Raw genomic sequence first — 23,707 nt, 5'->3', positions numbered from 1 at the left:
ATGAATGACGTGCGACGCGCAAGAACAGTGCAGATTCCTTTTTTCTCTCTCTCTTGCGAGAGATAAACGCCACGAGCACGATGGACAATGGTGCATGAATCTCGCGTGAATCACACACGCGCGCGCGCGCGCGCGACAGGGAGAGCCGCCTAATCGCGGCCATTAATCAGACAGAGTGCGGAAATCGCGTCGACGCGTCACCCGGCTACCAAGAAACGCGTTTACAGTTCCACGCTGTGCGCAAGGTGTCTCAGAGTCGCTGTGCAGAGGCAGGCGCTGGCACCGCCTGGCCCGGTCGGCGAGAGAATCTTCAGGGACTCTTCGACTCGGCGAAATGAGCCGCGGAAGACGCCGCTGATTGGGAAAATGAAGTTTGCGTCACACGCTTGCGTCAGCGAGCGACGCTAGTCTCGTTTTCAGCCCGGCCGCCCGCGCCGTCGTGCTCTCATCGTCGTCGTCGTCATCGTTGTCGGAGCGGGCGCGGTCCACGTTGACGCTCTTCTATTTCTCGTGACGATCATCACACCCTGTCGTCGTGACGTGGCTGCGCACCGCGCAGCGGCCGACGTCGCCGTGGCAGCGCCTGTTAATTTACGCGACGTAACAACACCACGAGAGAAGAAGAACCGCACAGATGAGAAATTAAAATTCCGCACGACGGAGCGAACTGACGAACCACGTTATTTTCTTTATTTATTTATTATCGACTCGGTTGACTTAGCGAATCATCGAATAGCGCGAATTCGCGTCGAGTTGATCAGGAAATTAACGTTGACGAACGAATGAATGAAAATCCGTCTTAGCTGCGGCGAATAGCAGCGGGTTTCTCCGCTCCAGGGAGACGACGGCCAAACGGTTAAGCGCTCGACGTCGATTAATCGGCGCTGATCGGCGCTGATCGGCGGGATTTCGAGATGTGTGCGTACGAGGAACTGCCCGGTCGCGACGTGTATACACTTAATGAGTTATATTTGCGGGTTTATCGCTCGACAAGTATCTTATCCGCGATAGAGTTGCTATTTTTAGCAGGATAATCTAACGGCTCGATTATGCCGTTATAAATAGGACTAATGCGGGGGCGGCACGTGGTACGCATCGGGGATCGCAAGTGGCGCCGATAAGACGAATTCGACGTACGAGAAGATTAGGAGAAGCACCGTGTGTACGCGATCTTTATTAATTGCCCCTGCTGCGCTGGTGTTTGTGTTTGTGTTTGGTTCGGAGGTTGTGTCTCGTTGGACGCACGCTCAAGTCCGTTTAAGAAGGTCCAAAGTGTACATCGCGACTCGATTTAGATCTGCCTCGCACGATCTCGCAGAATCCTTTCAAGGCTCCAGTTGTTGCCTGAAATAATCAAAACATTACATCCCGCAAATAGATGAAATCAATAACAATCACATCAATCATAGAAATGAATTGGAATAACAATCGGATGAAGCGCGGTGTTCGTAGCTTTACATTCACGATCCGTATTGCTTTCACACTGCAAACCCGAGTGTGTTATTTTGACGCGTATAAGCTGAAGCTTCCTTTACGCGTATCTTGTCGTCTTAAATCACGTCGTTTAACGCGTTTAAACGCGTTAAGTGATATCGAAATCAGCATCAAATGACGTGATTTCAGACGACAAGAAACGCGTGAAGAAAGCTTCAGCTTATACGTGTCAAAATAACACACTCGGGTTTGCAGTGCAGTCTTGTGTATTCGCGACGCGCGCGCGTTCGCCTTAATTTCCTTGTATATTATATTTAGGATCTTAAGCTCGTCTCTTTCTCTCTCTCTCTCTCTCTCTCAAGTTTGTCTTCAGACGCTGCACGGGTCGTTTTATCGACTACGACGCATCTAAAAATAAACTTAAGGCGATCTTCAATACATGAGATCTGACTACGAATACTATTCTGCGTCAGGTTCGTGATTAACAACCTGCACACTCGCTCCGCGCAAGCACGACGTCTGGGAGACGTCATTCCGACGTATTCCGGGGTAAATCTCTCTCACTCTCTCTCTCTCTCTCTCTCTCTCTCTCTCTCTCTCTCTCTCTCTCTCCGTATTTCGCTATCTCGCGCAAATCTCGTAATCGCGCGGATGTCAAGGGGAAATTCGCGGGAAACGCGGCGGGAAATGGGCCGCTTTTTCCGACGTTTCCCGCGAGCTTGGAAAACAATTCGGGCACAGGGCGGGCGGCACGCGACAGAATCGCGGAAAAAAACGCCGTCTGCGCGTTCGTAAGTTGCGTAAGACGGCGAATCCGACGTTCGCGAGTCACGTCACGGCGATTTGCGTTACCGCAGCGCCAGGCAGCGCCGGGCTGAATAGTCGGCTAGAACGAGATGGAAAAACCGAGAGAGACCGCTTCGTTTGTCGAGCGTCGAGCGATTTGCTTAATATCGGCTTACGCACGTACGTGCGTGCGTATACATGTCTAAGTGTCGGTCTAAGTGACATTCAGAGGTGAGGGAAAGTCCGCGCGAGTGTCCCCGCTTAACTACGGTCGTACGCTCGATTTGTCCATTTTCAGATTAATCAATTAAGATAACGGATAAGATAGCCGAACACACGGAGATGTAGATCGTAGATTACTACCGCACGTCGTGACTATCGACGATTATGCAGAAAACACTCGGGGAAAATTAATTAATTAATTAAAGACGACACGCAGCAAATGCGTCTCTGTAGATACGGCGAAGGCTTCCGAGAGGTATCCGAGGATACTCTTAAATCCACGGGAATGCACAAGGATAAAAGGAGCGCAACCGTGGCGGGGGGATTCTTAGAAGACGCTGTCAAGGGGAGTATCCGAAGATTGAAGGAAATCTTTTCTTTTCTCTTTTCTTTCCCTCTTATTTTTTTCTTTCCCTTTTTTCTTTCTTCCTTTTTCCTCGCTTTCTTTCACTTTTTATTGCATGTAAGAGCTTTCTTACTCGTATACTATTGTCTCAATCTTTGTACACCAAAAGAGTCTCAGACCCGTATATTATTAATAAATAAATAAATAAATATTTTACGGTACATCGCGAGGTGGAAGGTGATATTTGGACATCCGCGAGGATACTTTGACGCTGCGAGATGCGAAGAGACTTTAGGCCGCCTCGAAAGTCTTTCAAGTCGTCCTCGCGGAGCCTTGAAGAGAGGTCTCTTGGACTTGAGCGAAGCTCGAAGAATCCTCGAAAATCTGCCTCGCGCACATTGTATCGGACTTCATTCGAATATATGTATATAGTATGTCAAAAAAGAAAAAATATATATATATGTTTATACATATCTAGAAACACGGCGATTTATGAGACTGCCGGCGACGGTCTGACTAACACGGAACTGACACATCGAAGCACCGCGACCAGATCTTTAGTCTTTGATACCGTGACGTGATTCAGGCGACCGTGTCCTACATCGAGAAATGGCGAAGTGAACGGCCAATAGCGAAACCATTGCCATACCGCGAAGCATTCTCTCCTCTGTCTCTCCCGTCGTACTCTCTCCCGCTCTCTCCAAACATGGAAACCGTATTTAATAAGCCGCTCAGTTTCCTCAAAATGTATATCCTCGCTCCCTCCGACGAACATCCTTCCTCTGCTAAAGCCGCGTTTTTCAACTCGGAATACAGATTCCCCCTTTCCCTCCCCCCTCCCTCCTTCTTTCTCTCCACCTAGCCTCCTCTATTTTTCCTCCATCATTGCGAAACACGGGAAGACGTTCTCTCTTCTGCCGTCGTAACGATTATCATCGGTAAACACCGGGCGATATCGAAAGTGTCGAATTTTAATCATCGTCGATCCATGGCACAGAAAAAAACACAAGACTGTTGACTGTTGACTATTCATCGTGCAAGCATATTTCTCTGAATATGCTAGTTGAGAAACATCTCGGCAGAGTCCGACATCCCCAAGAGTCGCAGCCTGAGAAACCGTAGGTTTTTCAGATACGTAACATCTCGAGGTCAGACGATTCCTTTTATTAGTGTCTCTCGTTTTAGTTATTAAAACATTTAATGCGTCGTCCTTGCGCTCGCGCTCTCGTACAGGAACGCGCTCTTGCATTATTAACGAGTACGGCACGTGTCGTTACGTATCGCCGATAATACGGATCGTTATGTAACGCGTGATTTTTGCGCTCGATACCGTCGCCGCCTATCGCCTATCGCGAAACCGCCAGCCGCCAGCTTTCTGAAACTTTGCCGTCGATTAGCAGGCTCTAATTAACGTGAGAGAGTAACGATCCGAAAGTGGGATTTTCATCGCGCCGTGTAATTACCGCTGCTCGCCGAATGGCGGAATGGAGATGATCGCGTCGCGGAATGAATCTCGCGATCAAGGCAAATCAATGAAGGCTAGATGACAAGAAACGAAAGGATAAGATGTTATCACGTGTCGCGAGTCTTTATCGGACAGTTCCTCGACGACCTCTCTCTCGATGGAAGCTTCGAGGCGCCGCTCCCGAGTCCGCCCTTGGTCCCTTGGTCCGTAATTTTAATTTAATTTTAATTTTAATTTTAATTTAATTAATTTAACCGTAAATTCAACTCTGCATATTTCTCTCTCTCTCTCTCTCTCTCTCTCTCTCTCTCTCTCTCTCTCTCTGCACGAGATCTCTCGCCACTGGCGGGAAAATCGATCGGAGGCGTCCTCGGAGGTGACTCTGGCGCGGTGCGACCACGAGGTCTTCCCCGAAGCGTCCCGACGTCGTAGCTCGCGATGATCGATCACGCGTCCTGACATGTTTTGACGATTCCGCCCGCTTCCTAAAATTGTTTCCGCGTCCTCGCGGCTGATGCGAACGCGACTTTGGCTTCCCTGAAACGCCCCGGCGATTATATCCGGGCGGGAGGCCGAAGAAGCGAGTCTCGCGAGTCTGCAACTCGAAGTCTGCCAACGGCGTCAGCTGATGGCAACCTGTAGTGTCTGTTTCGCGCGAACGTATCGTGCATACGCAGTTAACTGGACAGCTTCCAAACAAACCGCCGCACAGTGGGGCCAGATGACACTTTTTGGTTGAAGACACCAATGGATGAGATTGATCCTGAATAAATTCCAAAGAGATCTGTCTAGCTGAAATTTCGAAAAAATTCTCGGTTCAGGGTACATGGGTTTAGGGTTTGTCTTAAAAGGGTTTATCGTTTCTAAAGTACGGTGGGTCTTGGGTCTAGCTATGGCTAGATTGGGTTCTTGGACTATTTAGGGCTCTTAATATATACGGCTTCATGCATCCACGAGCTAAAAAGTTCTCGGATTGATAGATTTCTAGGTTGATAGGGCTTAAGATTCCAAGATTCCCTCGGTTCTGTGCTCAACAGGTCTATATTTGATGTTCTTGTATTTCGGGCATATGAGTTTTGGGTTAATGGGTTTCTGCGTTCAAGATCGATGAATTTCGTCGAGGTGTCTGTTGATTGGTTTCATAGTTTCAATCCGCTGAATACGCTATTAGATAGATAAATAAGTGTCGAATAATGAGTATTTCACAAGTTTCTCGCGTTTTCCTCTTTTGGGGCTAGTAATTCGAGGAAAAACTTTTTTTTTTAATTTTTAATTTTTAGCAAGACAGATCTCTTCGGAATTTATTTAGGATCAACCTCATCCATTGGTGTCGATGATCGGTTGGAAATTTAGGTCTCTAGAGAATTTTCAACCAAAGAATGTCCCCATCTGGCCCCACTGCGCTGCTGTCGCTGCCGTCGCGACGCTCGTGACGCTCCGGACATTACGCTGATTCACGCTGAGCGAGTCTACCGCGAAACTACCCCGCGAAACGACCCGCGAAACGCGCTCGCGTTTCGTAAACATTTAGGCCACAAAGGCGCGAAACGTCGCAGTTGTTCGCGCGAGGGAGGTCTCGTCCTTCGGAGCGGAAAAAGATCCGACGGAAACAGGCAGGCCTCAGGGTTACGTCGATCCTTCGCGGAAGGCTGCCGGGCGACGAATTCAAGTCGCAAATTCGAGTCGCATCGATAATCCCACGCTCGAGGGGCAAATCGCTCGAGCGCAAAATTTAGTCGAAACCAAAGTGAAACGCAGTTGCACGCGCGATACAGATGTTGCTTCAGTCATCGAGAGGTTCGTCCAACTGCATAACACGAATAGGTAATCCCACCTCCGGTCGGGGGAAATCAAGGAAATCGGACGGTAAATACGACCGGTGATGCGTCGAAGCAGCTTTACGAGCGTCTCTCGTTGAGCTAAATATTGAACTTGCCTTACGCAAAAGAGATGAAAAGGACGTCTAAATCCGGATGGAAAGAGGCAGAACAGTCGGCTCGCCGCGCGTCGTTCGACCCTGACGTCGAGTTCGTTTAACTCGAGACTCGAGACTTTCGTTTCGGCCGATCTTGTTTTCTCTTTATTTACTGGCCAAAGTTCTCGGCGGAGACGAAGTTCCTCCTGAGCGAACATTTCCTGAGAGGAGCATTGTCGTGTCTCGCGATATTTGAATACCTAGCGCTGCCTTGCGAAGGATACCTTGACGAAGCTTCCTGATGAAGAGTTCCGTATAACTCAAGTGTCGTGTCTTATTTCTACAGAGAGCGCACTCGAAACGAGCACTCCAACCGCGGAAAAATCTTTCCAGTTAGTTCGACGTGGCTCGCGTTTTCGCGGACTCTCTCCCGAGAGAGACGTCTCCAGCGAGAGATGCTGGAGAGCGCTGGATTCACGCGATCTCCGCCGCCTGCACCGCGAGTCGAGAGTCGAGAGACGATTCGGCCGGTTTCGAGGAGCGGCAGACGACTCGCGCCACGGCGGCGCCCTTTCCGCGGTCCCTTTTACGCCAGGTTGGGCCCGGAGGTGGCATTGAACTTGAAAGGACGACGAGTTCTTCTTCTTCTTGCGCGGCGAGAAAAACCGGGGAAAAATGTGGCTCGGCCTTCGTCGGCCCACAGACGACCCTCCTCAACCGGACCACTTCGTTCTCGATTGCTTCACCGCGCCATCATTGCCCCCCTTCGGCCCGTGCACCTGGATTCCATTCGCGATGGAAATAGTTGATCGATCATCTTATCGAGCCTCTTATTTCTTCTAACAAATTGACATCGGATTCATGCTATCTTCATGGGAGATTCGTTCAAATTTCTTTTCTCCGCACGAAGAGAGAAGTGTTCGAGTGAAGTATGAGTTCCGATTAAAATTGTCAGAATTCAGTCTGAATTATCGAGATTTTTCGTCAGCTTCGACGGAATTCATATTTCTGGATCGCTCATATCTCGCCAGAAAATTGATTCACACTCGACCAAACATTTTTCTCCGCGAGCAATATTTACATTCGCTCTCTCTCTCTCTCTCTCTCTCTCTCTCTCTCTCTCTCTCTCTCTCTCTCTCTCTCTCTCTCTCTCTCTCTCTCTCTCTCTCTCTCTCTCTCTCTTTCTCTCTCTCTCTCTCTCTCTGGAGAAACGTTTATTTAGTATCGCATTAATATTTAATATCGCTGATTACATAATTTCCATTTCTCATTTCTGTATAATTATATTATTTTTTATGGGATTTAGAGGTGTTAAGAGGAGTTTTTGCAATACCGTCTCTCAGATACGGTAAACGTAAATCGTGAATACTATTGGTCGCATACATTGCGACGTTATTTCTGAACGAGTATTGCAAAAACTCCCTAATTTTAATATTTACTTCTTTATGCAACAGTGAATTTGATTACTCGAGTTGTCATATCCTCCAATCTCCGATTGGATATTCAGATCTTTGGATATACCCGAGTCCTCAGATCTTTGAATCTTTCGGTACTTCAACTCTGTCAAGTGTTTAGACTTTAATCGAATTCTTCAGATATCTCAATCTTTACATTCGCTGTTGGAAAAGTTCGTTTAATATCGCGTATTGATTTCGCGTACCTTGACACATCTTTCTTCATATGACTTGATGACATCGAGAATTTTCATGATTTTGATGCATTCTCGCCCGCAACGGGGCGATTTGACGTGAAATGCGTGTTTTCTTCTTTTTATTCTTTTAATTCCGCTTTCGTGCCTAGCAAAGTCAGCAAAACAATCTCTTTGTTGCAGATCCACCCACCGACAGTGTTTACATGATATGTGGGGTGCTGATTGCTATGGTTCTAGTGGGCGTCATCATCGTCCTGCTGGCCGTAACGATCAGGTGAGTATATCGTAGACTGTTCCGCCCTATCAGCAACGTTATCACGAACTGTCCTGTAATAAAAGTCCTGGCATGAAATAATCATTAGGAATCAACGTTAAGTCATTCTGACGTAGATGATTCTCCGTAAATTGTGCCGGTTGTTGATATGGTGATTATTACTTCATCTTGATTACTTATTTCTTAGTGTCTCAGATTAAGTTTCATTCATTATCACAAAATGCTCGATACGGATTTAAAAGTCGCATCGACTCTTTGATTAATCGCGGGAAACTCTCGAAATTAGTAATGTCGCTTATCGCTTGAAAAATAATAGAGATACGCACTTCACCGATAACGCGATAATTGCGAATTCGCGGGAGTTATAATTTCACAATAATGCTACGTCGGTTAAATTTTAACATCCTTCTCCCTTTCATTTATTCGTCGTTCGTTTCCTCCGACGAAGCGAATTTTATAATTCGCGGCTCTCCCAAGAGAGCGGTACAGTCATGTAACGACCGCTTAAACGTGATGACACTTTTTACACTCGATCGACACGTCATGTATATTATTTCGTCCTTTACACGCTGAGTCATCAAAGGTTCTAATTAGATAGCCCGCATTAGACACCAAGTGTGACGGTACAGCTTCGCGAGTGACGTGAAAAACGACGCTAAAACGCGCTCGGAGGAAAACGAGCGTGGGTGGAAAACAGCGAAGGAATGGAATAATTTCGCGTGACGAAGACGCACGCGATAATTGCACCCGCTAATTGGACTCGCATCGGCGAATCAGGCGCTGAAAATCGCCGCCAATTAAGGTCAACTGACTCGCGAGTCTCTCTTTCTCTTTCTCTCTCTTGCTCTGCTCCTCTTCTCTCTATTCGTCGATTAACAGCGATGCCGATTAAACACAAAATTCCCGTATCCTGTTGCGCAGGATGTCACGGCATCCTACATTGTACGAATTTCGCAAATCGCGAGGGGGCAAATAGAAACCGTTACGGCTTCGTGCGAAATTCCTTCGCTGAGCAGTTTTTTCCCCAATTAGACTTTCTGAGGTGACAGCTGGACCCCCCCTGCCTTCTCAGGTTGACTCTCTTCAAGTTCTAATTAATCTAATTGATGGAGCCGGCAGAGTCGCCAACGAGGAAAATAAAAAGAAAACAGATTATTATAAAAACGAGTGAGGAAATATTCTCTTGCCTGACAATTTTTAGCTAAAACTGTCATCGATCAGACAATATCGACCGCTTTATTCCGCCAAAGTGCAGAATTATTATGAAATTTTTGGGTTATTAATCGCCAAAGACGGCGAAGATTGCACGGCTAGAGATTGCCGACGGCGATCCCGTCGGTTAATCGCCGATTAGTTTAATCGGAGGTTTGGTGAAAGTCACCCTCGCGCACATTTCTCTCGGCGAAAACATGCGAATATCACCGCGGAGAGCCGCGGCCATTGAGAAGAGAATCGAAAGGTTTGCGAGATGGCGCGCGGATTTGTTTTACGTTAAAAATAACGCCCGAGTCCGAAGAGCGAGTCGGATAATCCCCGCGCTTAATCCATTTTTCGTTACTTCGCGTCTCGAGTCTCTCGTAAACACGCGAATCACGTGTCGATTCGCGTGCGTTGCGTTAAATTCGCGGATTACCGGGAAGTAACGCGGGGGAAGACCGACGGCGACGTCTGCTTATCGGGGACTTATCCGCCCGTTTTCCCCCACGATCTTGACATTTACAAACGATACGGGTTTATTGACCCGCACACGTTCGACGTTCCGCGAAACTTCGTACAAACAATTGTCGCTGCCAGACGATCGATTGTATGTGTATGCGTATCTGTGTGTGTCTCTCTCTCTCTCTCTTTCTCTCTCTCTCTCTCTCTCTCTCTCTTTCTCTCAAGCCGTCAGTTCCGCCCGTTCTGCGCGCATAACAACAACGATATAAATACGTACATATACCTATATATCGCTCGAGTCGATACGACGCTCAACGAGCGAGTATTTCGGCAGAGTTCGCAAACTTCTCTATATATGTATAAATCAAACTGAGAACCTCCATTGTGGTTTTCATGTATAAAAGCGTCCCCAATGTAAAACATAAAGTTGTGCGCACATGCGCATCGCAAGATCCCGAGAGGTAAATGTAACTGCACCATACAAGCGTTTTTACTCTCCAGGAAATGTTAATATTTATCCAATATTTAATATTTATGTGAACATTGAATGTGTCATTGAATATGACATTGCAAGAGGCAATATTAAATATTGGATAAATATTAACATTTTTTGGAAGAAAAATGTCTTACGGTGCCGTACGCACCGTGCAATTACATTCCTTTCGGGACCTTGCAATGCGCATGCGTGAAATTTTAATACATAACTTTTAGAGGACGTGTTAAAGAGACCAGTTATCGGTCTAGTGTATATAATATAGAAGAGTGTGGCAAAGTTCCACAAACACACAATCGACCGCGGCACGTTCTCTCGAAAGCGCGTCTGGCGCGCGCGCGCGCGATCCGAAATCCGAAGTCGCAGAACCGATGCCGAGCGACTGTGTGAAAAGAGAGCATTTCAATTCATTGAAAAGAGGCAAAGCAGAGATGCGAAGCGAGCGGAATGAAGACGCGGGAGCAGACGGAAAACAAGAGCTCGAAACTCGAGAGCGTCCGTCCGTCGTTCGCGTCGGTGTCGCGTGGCATCGAGACGCGTGCTGAAAACGGCGCACAAACGTCTGGCGTGCGCGTGCGGCACCGGACGGAAATAGCGATAAAGGCTCGACGCGTGGCTGCTCGTGTATATTTTGTTTCCCTTTTGGACGTTCCTCACTGGAACACTACCGTCGTCGACGTCGTCGTCGACGTCGCCGTCGCCGTCGTCGCCGTCGTCGCCGTGAGACACCGTCGAGACGCTGCGAGGCGCCACGAGGAGCGATGTCTTCATCGCCGCTCCGTCCCTTTTCCCGAGGGAGACAAACGAGCACCCCGTGGAAAAGGGAAATTCACTCTCTCAATTTCTCGCGGTGAAATCTCACTCGGAGATAGCGAATTTCTGTCACTGGGAGAAAAGATACGTGGAAGATAAGAAATATTTATCGTTGGCTACCAACGACACCTTTATATGCGCTAATACTTTTACAGGAAGAATTGCTTTTAGGTGAGGTGAAATACATATAAGGTAAACGTCCCAATGACCAGACACGTCCCAGTATCCGATTATTTTGAAAAAAAATATTCATTATTTATTTTAACAATAATGAATGAAAGTAATAATTATTGTAAGAAAAAAACTAATATTTAACGGTTAGTTGGAAAAGAATATATCCAATTTGATGCTTTTGTATTAAAAGATAAAGATTAATTAAATAAGTATACACTTATAATTTGGCAAAATAACGGTCAATCGTTAATAAATTTATTAAAAGATAACATGTATATATATTTATATAATTTCCTGTTAGCGCATACTAATTTTCTAATTGCTGTCAGACACTGGAACAAATTATATCCAAACATTGGGCCGTAACTTGTTTCAACTGGTCCGATCACTGGTACATTAATGCGCTTCTAATTACTTGTGTAAATATTTCATTAATAATACACATATATTGATTTAAATAATTTCTCTCTACTTAAGGGAACTACTTAAGTTTTCGAATAAATACAAATATTTACATTAAAACTATTCTTAATATTATATATTGTATTTTTTGTGACGACCGTACGCTTAAAATCCGGTTACTGGGACATTTATCTTATTTTCTTCAAACCGCAGCTTTTCAGCTGAGCGATTGCTTGTTCTATTTAAATGAAAGAGATTGAATTTGACTGAATATGTTATTAGTGAATTGAACGAGTATTTTTTTATCCTTTCGATGTTTTTCTCTCAGTGTGTGAGTGATCTAATCGAGCTTGAAGTATCCGACTCCGAAGTCTCTCGAATCATCCGTCATTTTACTTCTCCGTTGAAATTTCACTCCAAGGAACTGAGAGAGCTGCGCTGAGAGAGTCGGCGCATATCTACCGGTTGCAGAGAATTGCGCGTGAAAACATCGATGAAACATCAACACGCGATCCTAATCACCGCGACAATGTCGGAAATTACGGAGAGCCGTCGCGGAGGCCGAGATAAGGAAAGTTCAAGTCCGAATGCATCCGCCGCGGGATCGATTATTGGTTACGAGATATCGCTTTTACATTTTTCTGCCTCATTCCACGAATCACTTGGACAACTGCCTGGAAACTCGAGCCGTTTCTATTCTCGCCGGCGCTAAATGCGATCTTTTCGCGAGAATTCCCATCGCGTCACACGGAGAGTCCGTGTTCTTTCTCTCGCGTGGAAGCGAAGATTAATGCGACGAGCCGACGAAATCGAGGCAGTCTGACACGAACGAACGAGAGTTCTTCAGGACGGGATCGTCGTTGTACTAGCGTCGAATAGTATTTCGCGATATTAGACGTTGTTCGGCGCTGCAACCTTTTATCGCGCGTTCCCGCGCATTTTTGATAGGAGCTCTCTCTCTCTCTCTCTCTTTCTCTCTCTCTCTCTCTCTCTCTCTCTCTCTCTCTCTCTCTCTCTCTCGTTCCGAGGAGGAGATTTATGCTCGCGCAAATTGTCAAAATGTAAGACAGGCAGTCGCGTTGTCTGGGACTCGACCTTGTTTATCAGCTGACGAATGAGCAAACCGAGTGATCTACGATCCCGGATCACCTGTCACACCTGTAAACAAGCTTTTTTGTCGCTTCAGTCGCAGCAACAGCAGCAGCAGCGGCAGCGGCAGCGGCTGCGACTGCGACTGCGGCGACGGCAGTGGCGGCAGCAGCCGGCGTGGTGCTGTCGACGGAAATAAATTCGGCTTTTGCAATTTTCCGCGAAAATACGGGGTTCATTGTCATTCGCTCCTAACTTTTGTTCGCACGACGCGTGCGTGATTCACTCGTTATCGCGTTGCAGCCAGGGGCGCCGATAACCGGATCAATAGATCTCTCTCCTCCTCCTCCTCCCTACCAGCCCGCTTCCCGGTATCTACATCACAACGACCGGACGAAAAATCGAGCGACAAAGAGGAAGAGGAGGAAGAAACTCTATGACGATCGACTCTAAGAAATGGGAATCTCCTATCTACGCTGTCACGCACGAGAATAGATTTTGAATGAGCGGATATTAGTCGCCTTGAGATTATTAGCTCGCCTTATCTCTCTCTCTCTCTCTCTCTCTCTGTGGCATATTCTTTTGTTCCGTCCAATTTAATCTGGTATATCTGAAAAAGTTGTCAGTAAAGCTCTCCCCTCCCCTCCCCCGTCCTCTCGCCTTCTCGCTCACCTTTGCGGGTATTCTCATTTTATTTTATTTCGCTTTATCTCCTACTCGTGCAGCTCAGTTTTATTTTACTTCATTTCATTTAACTATATTGACTTTAATTTTATTTCATTTGACTTAATTTAATCCGACGGTCAATTTAATTTAACGGTCGAGAGATTAATCTTCTTCTCACGCCGTCTTTGTTTCATTGTGTTTCACGTTGTATTTTATTTCCGCTCTTCGCTACAATTAAATTAAATTAAATATCGCAGATAAAGTTCAGTCTGTCTCTTTTGTTTCGCTTGGCTTTCATTTCGAGCGTTCCATCTCAAAATGTAGTATAATTCGAGAAACTCCACGATGGACCGCATATGTAAAGGGGCAGCTTGCGCAGCTCCAAAAAAGAGCGAGAGAGAGAGGGAGAGAGAGAGAGAGAGAGAGAGAGAGAGAGAGAGATGAGGACCTTGCTTGCTATTATTGTTAAGTCAGCATAAACGTCACGCGTGTAACGCAGAAGAGAGCTCTGCGCGCGCATTGTGAAGTAATAAAGGCGCCGTTACAGTCGTTGTTACATAATCGCGGATACAGCCGGCTCTAAATTATTATTTCCTATCGCGGTCTGATAAGTCCCGGGCGATTCAGCGTAGATCCCCCCATCGCGATTGCCCTCGATTTTTCGAAATCGTTCGTTTCACCGAATTCAGCCTCATCCAGATTTCACGCCGTTCGATTCGATTTTCCGCTTTGCGCGCTAACTCGAGATTTTTTAACTCTCTTTTCTTATCGACTGAAATAATTCGGAGATTTATCGCGTTCGGCAGTGCCACGCGTCTCCGATTTGTGTATTCGATTTAAGTTCGATTCGTCATATATTTAGTTTTACCTAGCCTTTCCTTTCGATACGCTTTTTTCCCCCTCGTCTTGAATAATTTAACCACACGCGACATTCTGCGCTTTCCTTCGCGCATATTTCATGCGACTAAGTTTCACTCGCTCTCGATTAGTCGAAATTAATTCCAGCTCGATCTGATTTTGCTCCATTTGATTCGAATCGAAAACAGAGGAGCGCATGGAAAACGGCTTTGAGAATAAAGCGGAGAGGCGCTAAGTAAATCGCGACCGTCCATCCCTCATTTACGTACTTAAGCCGCATATTACGAAATGCACGCTACAAATCGTACAGATACGTCACGAAATTTTTGATATAATGCTGATAAAGTCAAGCGCGTCATGCAATATACTTGTGTCGTCGGGCCGTCGCAGAAAAAAAGAAGAGAAAAAAAAGAGAAAAACGACCTTCATTCGGACGCGTGAATCCCCCTAGCGGAGTACGCGCGGAGCGATTAAATGTTAAATACGTTTCGCTAATCATCGCAATACATCGCAATCGACCAAAGAGAGAAGGAGAGAGATAAAGAGAGATGGAGCGAGAGAGAGAGAGAGAGAGAGAGAGAGAGAGAGAGAGAGAGAGAGAGAGAGAGAGAGAGAGAGAGAGAGAGAGAGAGAGAGAGAGAGAGAGAGAGTGAGTGAGCGAGCGAGCAAGACACACACACACACACACACGTATAGCGAATGAAACGGCGACGGCGCTGCAACGGCGAAACAAGAGGCCACGGACGTCGCTCGTACCGCGTCGCGTCGGTTACGCGTCGCGGTTACGCGACATAAAGGCACATGTCCGCTGGTCGGCCTTCCGGCGCGACTGGCGCGACACTATGACGACAGCGCGCTGAACGCAGCGCCGGGACGTGCGGGACGGGCGACGTGTACCGTTCGAATTTCGCCGCGGCGGCGATTGGCCGGCGCCGCGCGTACTAGCCAATCGCGGGCGCGCGCGCTCGTGACGTCACAGCGAGCTACATAAGGCTTGGCGCGCGGTGCCGAGACTCAGATGCGCGCTGGCTTCGAGCGATGAACGAGTGCAGGTAGTCGAGAGTCCACGTCGGCTGCACGGCCTATCGGCAGTGAGACAGGACGCCGTGCGCCGTTTCTTCGATTCGTGTCCACGCGCGTGGAGGAGAAGAGAGACAGAAGGAGAGCGAAAAAGGGTGAGAGAGAGAGAGAGAGGGAGAGGAAAAGAAGGAAAGAGAGCAAGAGTTTTTCCGGATGATCGAGTGTCAAGGGTCCACGAGGCTAGTCAGTGCGAGTATCGCGCAAGTGAAAAAACAGTGAGATCCTTGTCGTGAGAGAAACGGAAGGAGTGAAAGAGAGGAAGAAGTCGCTGGAGTTTCGCTCGTACAGCTGTTTGATTGAACGAGACGCAGGCAGCGAGGTGCGTGTCGCGTGCGACGGAGACGGAGAATAACCTAGAAAAAAAGCTTGGCGCGCGTACGTAATATCTGAGAAAGAGAGGGACTGTGTTGAGTACATCCAAGCGGAAAGAGAGACAGAGAGAGAGAGAGAGAGAGAGCGATAGATAGAGGAACCAAATCCGCCATTCATCTGTGAGGCACATGAATGTATGCGAGAGTCTTGAAGATAAAGAAGGTTAGAAATTGTTCCTAAATCTCCGAGATCAGTCGTACAACGACGCCAAAGAGAATAAAAATCGATAAGGTGACTGATACTTCGTGGAAAGAGAGAGAGAGGGACAGACAGCTGATTTCACGATGACAGCTCAGCGTTCTGTGTAACGTAAAATCGCGTGAGGGAAAGGAAGAGGAAAGAGAGAGAGAGAGAGAGACTGAGAGTATCACCCACGTTCGTTTTATCCTCGTTCTTTAGAAATTCCTCGGTTCGTTCAAGGGAAGTCCAGAGCGTCTCGATACGTTCTCGGAGTGTGTGCTTTTTCCTTGACGTTTGAATAGAACGTACATTATTAGATTCCGCCAATAGCGGTCGCGTCGCGTGGATTCTCGGAGCTGTCGGGAATCCCGGAACTGCAGGAGAGTCCTGACGGTGCCTGGGAAGCTTCGTTCTCGAGAAGTCCCGCAAAAAACAGCAAGAGAAAGAGAACTCGCAGGAGTTCGATCGTAGAGATCTCGATCTCGATCTCGATCCCTACGATAGTCTCTCGCGAGAGCACCTTCGGCGGCTTCCGGCGCGCTTATACCCTGGAAGACCTCGAGGACTCGCGTGCCGCCAGGCGCGGCGGTGAGGAACTTCCGGGTAACGCGGACACGTACGCGAGGAGGAGGATAGGCAAATTCGCGAAGCTGTACCGCAAGTGCAGGAAAATGGTCGGCAGCAACGGAACGATGATCGCGATCCGCCTTGTCCGCAGCAAGCTGCGAAAGCGCGAGGATCATCACTCGAGCGCGGGCGCGGTGCACCCGGAGGCGACGGTGGTGCAGACGGCGACATCGCCGCCGGCGGCGGCGACGGCGGCGATCGTCGGGGCTCAGCACCATCCTGACGGCTGTTGCACGCAGATCTCCACGACTACCACCGTGTCGACCGATCTCGGCAACACCTGCGACGAGCACCATGTCTACGCCATGGCGACAGCGACGATGACGACGCCGTCCGCTAATCCGGTCGAGCCGTTCGCGTGGCAGTTCCCGCCCCCGTACCCGCCGCCCCACATGCCGCCGGCGCAGTACGCGTTGTACAACGACCAGGTTGGTGTGCTCACCTTGTATATTTTGTATTTTACGCCGGCGCGGCGCCTGCGCGACTACGCGGTGGTTCTCAACCGTTCTCGTCGTCGGCAGCTCGTCGCTGTTTCCTTTACCGCCGTCTGCGGGAAAAAGGGGCGCATTCGAATGCAAATCCTGCGGCAAGTCGGGGCGATCCGAATGACGGGCGCTATGTGCAGATTCGAGGTCTGAACTTTGTCTTCTACCGCCCGACTGCCGTGAACACTTGCGGAACTTGTCGGTAGAAACGAACACCAGGGGACCTAGATGGGCGATCTCGAATCGATCTTGAAGAAACCTTTCGAATCGATTCTTTTTTGCACAAGTCGATTCTTTCAGCAGACGAATCGACTTTCGATTCGTCGATATAACAACGATGATTATTCATCAGCGTTGTTGCGCTTAATGAAGAATTCAACCGGAGTCAACGTTCAAAAGAACCGATTTGTGAAAAACATCAAAAGTCGAGCAGAAAAGAGTCGATTTGAAGAACCGACTTTCGGAGGGAAAAATTTTTCGTTTTTCCGTCGCGATCAAGATCGCCCAACTCGCTTGAACTTTGCTCGGAGAGGAAGAAAGAAATGTCGAGCGGTAGAAGACAAACTCCGGTCGATCTAACGTCTCTGCGCAAGTAAGAGACGAGAAGACGTGGCTTCTTTCGCGCGAATGTCCTTATCTAGATCTGTCAAGACAGTTCTCAGTAGTTTTCGCTATTATAATTCTTCGAGGCGAGACGCTGCTAAAGTTCGGAAACTTCAACTACCGAGAACGCGCGGAACAATCCTTATCTGCGTTCGCGGCGCTGAGAAGCCCCCCCCCCCTCCGCCGGGAATCGAATTCGCCGAGATTATGCGGGTTGCAACTTTACCGTAACCTCCGCAGGACTGATTGTACATGCGAATGCGCGATAAAAAAAGAACAGTAGTTTTACAGTTACACGCGGTAGGAGCGGTGTATTTTCGGTGTGTACGTCCGTGACAACGATGATGATGCTGCAGAATTCCTTCGCGACGCACTGGCCCCGGTGTTCTTTCTGGTAGCTTCTAAATTATTTGCCTGGCAAAATACGATTAGCTTAGGTCAGTGGCATTAACTTCGAGCACGATCGCGCCAGTGGCTCTCAGGGACGCCGTTTACTCGACTCTTCTTCCAACGATACACACGCGCTTTTGTCACGTTCATATTCCCGAAGAGCGAAACGCGCGATGCAACGAGATCGAAACGAACCCATTCCAAACCCGAGGTCTTCAGCCATTTCGCAAATGAACTTTCCAAAAAGCCTCAGAAACTTCGCATTTCGATCTTTGAATCTGCCGAGCAAAAATCTCGCGGGGCGAGGGGGTCACGTGGGGCAAATTCAAGTGCCAATGGCACCGACGAGAGAGACAGGCCGCGCGAATATGAGCAACCGTTGACCGCCCTTTCTCGCGATCTATCGGTCGATCTAACCGCGCTCGCAACAGCTAACTGGCTAACCGGTGAAGCCAGTATTACCAGATTTTACTGGTTCGCCCCTGCTACGCCTCTGTTCAATGCTTCGAGGACGCGCGACGTCGACCGGAGACACCCGAAAAAGATTCGCAGGCGTAGAAAGCGGTGGACGCGGCCGCGATTCCATTGGGCTGATTTTCCCGCGACTTATGCGCGCGATAATGAGCCTTACGATTCTCTCCGTCTCTGTGACGAGCACGTCCCACGCCTATGCGTTTCACTCTGGAATCTCTTGTTGTTATTAATCATCTCAGTTGAATGGATGTGGAAACAAGGTTCGATTGAGAAGTGAATAGAAGCTTTTCTCTGCGACGTATCGAAATTTTAGAATATATCGGACGCCATATCCGACAGGGACTTTTTCGAAATGTTGTGACTTTTTTCACTAGAAATAACAGAGAGAAACTGTAATCTCTCGTCCGTGTACACTCTTCGTAACACTCGGGGGGGGGGGAATAGCAGCAAGTACCTTCGTGAATCGATAGTAGGGACAGTGACCCGCGGCCATCGCGGTTTCACGCTTCGTACGCTACTTTGGAGACGATCGATTATTCCCGCCGGTCGAGTCGCGCTCTCTGATTGGCTGCAGCTGCGGCGCGCTTTTTCACCGCCTTAACCTGGAACGTGGCGGAGCCGATTCGATCGTGATGTATAGAGAGCGACGTAGTGTTTCTTTTAATTCCGCCCATGCTCGCCCGGCGCGTCGTCGCGCGAACGCGAACGAGAGCAAAAGGAAGGAAAGAATAACGGAGCGTCTCGTAAAGACTAATTTGTCGTCGCTCCATTTAGACCGTCGCGCGCAATTAATCGATCGCACACGGCGGCGGATAAAATTTACGTGCGGGCGGTCGGCGACGGCGACAATCAGGCAGATTAGTTCCTTTATTTAGAGGCCGGCCGTCGGGAAGTCGCGACTTTATTTAGTGCACTCTCGAAATAGGCCCCCTCCCCTCCCCGCTCCCCGCGCGAGACGTCACGCGACGGGGAATGAATTAATATTGATCGACGAGAGCGCTGTTAATTTGTTAATTAACGACAAATTTAATAGCACAACGCACAAAGTTGTGTAATCCCGTGTAACGGTCCGAGTCGCCGCGACGGACAGCCACGGTTGAAGTAAAATTCTCTAAAGTGTAATAAAACAGCGGGGAGAGAGAGAGAGAGAGAGAGAGAGAGGGAGAGAGAGGAGGAGAGAATATGTATATAAATACACCGGCGAAATGGGTGCAGCTCTCGATGCTTCTCCGGCCTGACGCTAAATTTAGCGTCCCCGGTGGGCGTCTACCTACCGCCGCTCACCAGCCGGACCCCGAATAGGGTGCAGCTGTCGAGACGTTCACGAAATAACGTTTCTCCGTTGCTCACCGCGCACGCCGGCAGGTCCGAAACGGACGGCTCCACTATATAGCCACCACCGCCGCGGCGACTTTGGCCAACAATAGTGATTTACGGCGGATTTCAAAGCGACGATGTCATTACACGACGACGACAAGATGTCGTGTGTCCAACAAATACGGGGGCGCTTCTTCGCAGGCGCGACGGACTGCTGTCGGGGATCCTCGTTTCCCCGGTGGGTTCTTATCGCGATAATTTGGCCCTCGTCATGTCCCTCGGTGTTGGTAACGCCCGAGAAATTGGGGTAAATACAAAAACAAGTTCTTCAGGTACGAAGAGCTTCAGGTAGACGGGTCCTAACAATGAGCTATTTAGCACCCGAGTCGCTCTTGTCTGGCGATAAAAGTCTCGAGACGGGGAAGTGTTATTCCCTCGACAAGACTCTCTCTCTCTCTCTCTCTCGCTCGCTCGCTCTCGACACTCGGCGGAATTTCGAAAGAATGCCCGATGGAATAAAGCCTCCGATAAAGGTTATCGTTACGCTCAGGCGTTACCTGTTATCGAACGATCGTTGCACGTTCGATGTGCAATATACGAGCGAGATAAGGCGTTTCTGCTTGCTTCTTTGACTAGGATAACCCGATTGATCGATTTCCACTGCGAGGACTGTTGAATAATACAGCGTCGAGTAAAAATGGCCTCTCCCTTTTGCTCTTTCAGGATAACCTTGTACACGCTCTGCCGCCGGACCGGTCTGGATTCGCGAAGGGTTTCCGCAAGAACATCGGCGGGCGCTGGCGTCGGCTGGTGAAGCGGAAACCAGAGTCGGAGACCTGCGCCATTCCCCCCGAGCTGAAGGATCAGCTGAAGACCATCTACGTGTACTGACGGCCCACGGGCCTTACCCGAGTGCACTCAGTCCGGACGTGAGAAATCGAGCAGATAGATGGAAAGTGCGAGGAGGAGGAGGAGGAGGAGGTTTGGTATGGAGTACAAAGAGGACTCGATCACGAGGAAGGATGCTGGACCAAGAGGTGCTTCGATGCGGAGGGATCCGAGGAGAGCTGGTGACGGGAAGCTGGCGCGGTTGGTCCGGCGACATATCAGCAAGTGCCTGAAGAAGACACGCAGCAAAGTGCCTTCTTTTATTCCACGAAAGCGCCTTTCTTTCATGAGACTGATAACGCGAGAGAAATCGCGAGATATATAATGGGTGCGACAAAGCGAGTTACCTCGTAGCTTCTGCGTGCGCGTAGTTTCTGCGCGAGATTAGTATAGGCGAGAGAGAGAGAGAGAGAGAGAGAGAGAGAGAGAGAGAGAGAGAGAGAGAGAGAGAGAGAGAGAGAGAGAGAGAGAGAGAGAGAGAGAGAGAGAGATCCGCCGTAGCTCGGCTAAACCGAGTATTAGTATTAGCGTGATCGGCTGGACTACGTTAAGTGCGGGCAGCGCGCGATCGGACGAGCGTGTTCGGGCTTGAGCCGGGGACTTGGCGCGGAAAGAAGAGAAAAACGAAAGCTACCTAGGGTCACGAGACTTGTGTGGAACTCTCGATAGTACTATTGGCTCTTCGAACTCCTCCGGAGAGAAGAATAGTAAAGAGAAAAACCTTTCTCGAGTTCTTTGTCTCTCACGATCTTTTTCAACCTTTCGTTACGACCGAGCTCGGCTGCAAAACGAAAATGTGATCGAAACACGATCATGTCTTGTGTCATGTTGGCTGACCTGTAGTCAGCAGCCGTTCTCGAAGGTGCGAGTACCGTTTCTCAACGGACAACTCGGTAGCGACAAGGTTAAAAGATCTCGTGCTCAGACGGCTCCAATTTTATCGCTAATCTTCCATTACCTCCATGACGGCTACAAAGTTTCGATAGTTTGAGCGTGATGATGAGAAACACCACCGGTTGTTCTGAATAATTTTTCCTGCAGAGACTGCGGCGGACTAGGGGAATAGAACATTCGCAAAAGAAAAGAGCAAGCTTTCGATTTTCTTCACTTCTTTCTCTTTCTCTTCTCAGTCCCGATCGCGCGACTCGTGACTTGCAGGATGAGCTGGCAGTCGTTGTCTCCGTGGGCGATCCAACTGGGAAGCTTTAAGTATTAGGAACGAGAGATAGCATACGTATTTTACTACTTGACGTGCAAACTAGTCGTACAATGGACGGCGGGAACACTCGGCGGATACCGTGTGTTATTCATGCCATTTTCCCCGACGAAACAATACAACGAACTCCGTAACAACTCGTATACGTATCCAGTCAAAGCGAATCGGATCTATGACCCGTCGCCCTTGAAGCAGAGCCGACGAACAAATAAACTCGACTCACTTTGATTTCGTCGCTTGTACATGAATTTCCTCCTGTGAATAGTTGGACTACCTGCTCATCCTGCTGTCGACCACTCGCTCGCTCTCGTAATGAGCTATCGCCGAGGCCGCCGACGTAGAAATCGTATAAATGAAGTGTAAAAAGGATTCTAAGACGAAGCCCGCGGGATAACTGTCGAAAGGTAAACAGTCCTCCTCTGTGAGTAACACGAACTTTGTGTACACAGAGAGAGAGAGAGAGAGAAAAAAAGAGAGAGGAAGGGGGGGGGGAAGATTGAAGAAACAGAGATTGAGGATAAAGATAGAGAGAAAGAGATTAAGTCGATCAACAAGCGGATTTTTGTATTCCTAGGATTATAAAAAACCTCGAGGACTCGGAAGGGATCGCCCTCAGAGTTTGAAGAATTCCGAGGGTCTTCCCGCAGAACGGCAGTAAAAAAGAAGGTTATGGGATAGGGAGGGAGAGAGGGAAACAATATAACGCGGCGTCTCATAGTAATAATAAGTTAGACCAATTTAAGATTATCGAAACTATTATCACACTACGGCTCATATTGAGCTCGCAACTATCGCGACGCTGACGTGGTATTATTTCACTCGTACGCTCGCATTGACCCTTTAAATCGATGTTTGACCAATACCTCAACGCAGTCGACGAGAATAGAGTATTTCGTGACTGCTTGAAGCAACATCGCAGCATCACCGATGATAGACGAAAGAAAGAAAGAAAGAAAAAAAGAACGAAAGAAAGAAAGAAAAGATCTCAAGAGATAAGAAAAAGAAAAAGTCTCTCGAGAGTTACTCTTAGCATTGTTATAAAAACAAATTGGATGGTTATTTGTGTGTTCTTTTGCCGCATGTTTAATTACTGTGATAATTCAGTAATTAAATAATATTGACAATATCACGTAACAGTTGTTTTCCCATAGGTCTTTTTGTTTTTCTTTTCTCTTTATCCGTTTCGATTGTTCTTTTTATAAGCGAGCTGAGTTAGCGAAGGGTTAGTTATCGATTGAAGGGTTGAACGGCGTCGCGACGCCATGAAAGGAACTTCTTGCGCCAGCGATTAATTAATTTATGGAGATCGACGGACGTTTGATTGTGCGGAGAGTCCTGCGACTTTCAGCGAACAAGTGATCATGTTAGAATGAAGAAATACACAGAAACGAAATGTATTGTACGTCTAAGAAAAATGCGAGGATACGTCCAAACTGATTGGACTTTGTATTCGAAAGTTGCTGAGTTGATTTCTCGTAGCAGCTGTAAAACAGCTTGTAAAACTACGCGACTTCTTGCAGCAACAGTTTTTTACACGCGACAATTCTTTATCTTGACACGGGCCAGTATTTCTAGTATTTCGACTTTTTGCATTTGGAAGTTTTTCTGCCGATGTAGGTACGTTTTTCTTTTTTTAGAAGCAGAGGTGGTATGTGTATTCTTTGCGGAAACTCGCAGGTCTTTGCGAACGAATCGATAGTCCAGAGAACCGCGATTCTCGTTATAGTATTGTAGAGTGTAAATAACGAAAACGTCGACTTTTAGAGTTATTTTTAAGGGCGAAACCGACGAGAATCCTCGCGACGGCGATTTCACAACATGCTTAACG

The 23,707-nt window shown here is 48.1% G+C and overlaps 1 protein-coding gene and 1 long non-coding RNA gene across 8 annotated transcripts in view; one reads left to right on the top strand and one right to left on the bottom strand.

Moving 5' to 3' along the window:
- Window positions 1-22,767, top strand: part of LOC105183426 (uncharacterized) — a 75,975-nt gene extending 53,208 nt beyond the window's left edge. For 6 of the 7 annotated variants that reach the window (XM_025303945.1, XM_025303944.1, XM_011141523.3 and 3 more), the window contains 3 exons: window positions 8,000-8,093; window positions 16,598-16,934; window positions 20,499-22,767. In XM_025303945.1, coding sequence (XP_025159730.1) covers window positions 8,000-8,093; window positions 16,598-16,934; window positions 20,499-20,666 — 599 coding nt within the window. In that variant the 3' untranslated portion in view covers window positions 20,667-22,767. The remainder of the gene's footprint in view (window positions 1-7,999; window positions 8,094-16,597; window positions 16,935-20,498) is intronic. The other variant, XM_025303947.1, reaches the window with a different exon arrangement.
- On the bottom strand, window positions 8,042-17,988 carry LOC112589678 (uncharacterized). Its single transcript, XR_003113698.1, has 2 exons — window positions 16,949-17,988; window positions 8,042-8,146 (listed from the first exon to the last, which is right to left on the bottom strand). It is a non-coding gene; the product is annotated as an uncharacterized LOC112589678 (long non-coding RNA).
- Window positions 22,768-23,707: the final 940 nt, after the last annotated feature.

The sequence above is a fragment of the Harpegnathos saltator genome, unplaced genomic scaffold, assembly GCF_003227715.2.
Source record: "Harpegnathos saltator strain DR-91 unplaced genomic scaffold, Hsal_v8.6 scaffold58, whole genome shotgun sequence".
In the NCBI taxonomy this organism is placed as follows: domain Eukaryota; kingdom Metazoa; phylum Arthropoda; class Insecta; order Hymenoptera; family Formicidae; genus Harpegnathos; species Harpegnathos saltator.
This window is presented reverse-complemented; position numbering and strand designations above follow the sequence as displayed.